Source organism: Condylura cristata, unplaced genomic scaffold (genome assembly GCF_000260355.1).
Source record: "Condylura cristata isolate star-nosed mole 26May11 unplaced genomic scaffold, ConCri1.0 scaffold00058, whole genome shotgun sequence".
In the NCBI taxonomy this organism is placed as follows: domain Eukaryota; kingdom Metazoa; phylum Chordata; class Mammalia; order Eulipotyphla; family Talpidae; genus Condylura; species Condylura cristata.
The window spans coordinates 147,937-149,727 of NW_004567159.1; the positions used below are offsets into that span (position 1 = coordinate 147,937).

The 1,791-nt window shown below is 73.9% G+C and overlaps 1 protein-coding gene across 1 annotated transcript in view; it reads left to right on the forward strand.

Annotated features, from left to right (window-relative positions):
• Positions 1–1,791, forward strand: part of CEP104 (centrosomal protein 104kDa) — an 11,710-nt gene that overhangs the window by 7,649 nt on the left and 2,270 nt on the right. The window contains exons 8-9 of the mRNA XM_012734518.1: positions 32–172; positions 523–756. Of these exons, the coding sequence (XP_012589972.1) occupies positions 32–172; positions 523–756 (375 nt within the window). The remainder of the gene's footprint in view (positions 1–31; positions 173–522; positions 757–1,791) is intronic.

Sequence of the window (1,791 nt, forward strand, 5' to 3'; positions counted from 1 at the left end):
GGCCTTGCTGGAGGAGGTCCGGTCTCTCCAGATGGTTCCGTCGTACCTGGTGCAGCCGCTCCGAGCCAACTCCGCCACGCACCTGGCGCTGGGGCGGGCGGCCCTCCTGGCCCGGCTGCTGGAGAGCCTGGGCACCGAGGGCTCGGGCCTCAGCCTGGACGCCGTGATGAAGGTGCGCGGGGGCGCGGGCGGGCGGGGCGGTGGCCATGGTGTCCGACAGGGGCCGTCTCCCTCCGACAGCTGAGCGCCCGGCGTTCTGCCGGCCCTCAGCTGGACCCCGCCCGCTCGCTCCGTCGGCCGGAGTGAGTGTCTGGAGAAAGCGTCTCGTGGCCTGAACGAGGTGACCCTCGGGAAGCGTGGGCGCTTGCCAGGGCGACCAGCTCGCGAGGGCCGACGTTCCAGCCCCAGCCCCGCCGTCGCAGGAAGGGGAGCTGGCTGATGGCGCCTCCCTGAGAGCCCGAGAGCTGGTGCCCGAGCCCGGGGCTGCTGGCGGGAGACTTGGGGGGCGGCCGCCCCCCCCAGCCGGGTGTCTCTTCCATCGGCTGCCCCCACCCCGAGTGCCTGGTCATCATCCACGTTGGGGGTGCCTTGAGCCACGAGCTGCTCAACAAATCCCTGGAGCCTGAGAGGTCCCAAGACCTCTGTCACGGGCAGTTGGTCGGAAGTGGGGGGCACCCCGAGTCTGGGGCAGGCACCCCAACCTACAGCCACGGGCCAGGGGCTGTCAGCCCGGGGCTGCATCTGGAGCTGCAGTGGGTGGGTCTGGAGCCCGCGTCGGGGGTCTGTGAGTGGGGTCCCAGGAAGCCGGCTGGTGAGGGCAGGCCTCGGCACCCCCAGCCCCACCGCTGCTGGAGTTGAGGCGCAGGGCACACCCCTGCACAGCAGTCATGGGCCGCGCCATGCACACAGGCCCAGCCTCGCCGGGAGAGCAGTGGCTCTGTGCTCCGGCCACCAGCGACGCCACTGGGGCGTTGCGCGCAGGCACCGGCCGTGCGGGTGCGCAGGGTAGCCAGGGCCCCGCGCGGCCTGTCGCCCCTCCCCTGCCCAGGCGTGTGACGGCGCTGGCACCTTGAGCGCGCTCGCCGGGGTCCCGGGGCCCCAGCCCGTCCCCACACGCAGTCCTGGCCGCCCTCAGCCCCCAGCCTGTGCCCGCTCACATGGCCCCACCCTGCCCTCTGCTGCGCATACCTGTCCTGCCGCACGCGTCCACTCCGCCCGCCTGCTCAGTGACCTGGGCCCGCCCCCAGCAAGGCCCCTGGGGCCCCTGTGCGTGCAGGAAGCCCCCCTTCCTGCTCCCCAGCCCCACCCCGCCTGTTGCTCGACCTGCCCGTGGCCTGCCTGCCCTGCGTGCACGGGCCTCCGCCGGCCACCGCCCGGGGCTCGCTGCCCACTGGGCCACCTCCCCCCCACTCACCTCACTGAGGCCCTGCCTGCACCCCCAGCGCTGGACAGCTGCCTGGACACCCCCAGGCCAGACACCGGCTCCCAGGCCCTGCCTGCCTCCGCGGCAAAGGCCCTTGCTGAGGCGCTGGGACGGCCCAGGCTGGCCGCGCCCGCTGCCTCCCCAGCGCGGTGCCCCCAGCCCTGGGCGTGCCGCGCGCGTGTGCACGCCGCCTGCACGCAGCTCGCTGCAGGTCCACATGCCCGCACATACAACTCACTGCGTGCACACAGCTGCACTCGGCGCACGTGCACACAGCTCGGTGCGCGCGCACGTCCTGCACCTGTGCGCGCCCCCGTGCGCACGGCCCGCGCCATGCCCCTGTCCGTGCACACGCCCCTCGGTGCTTG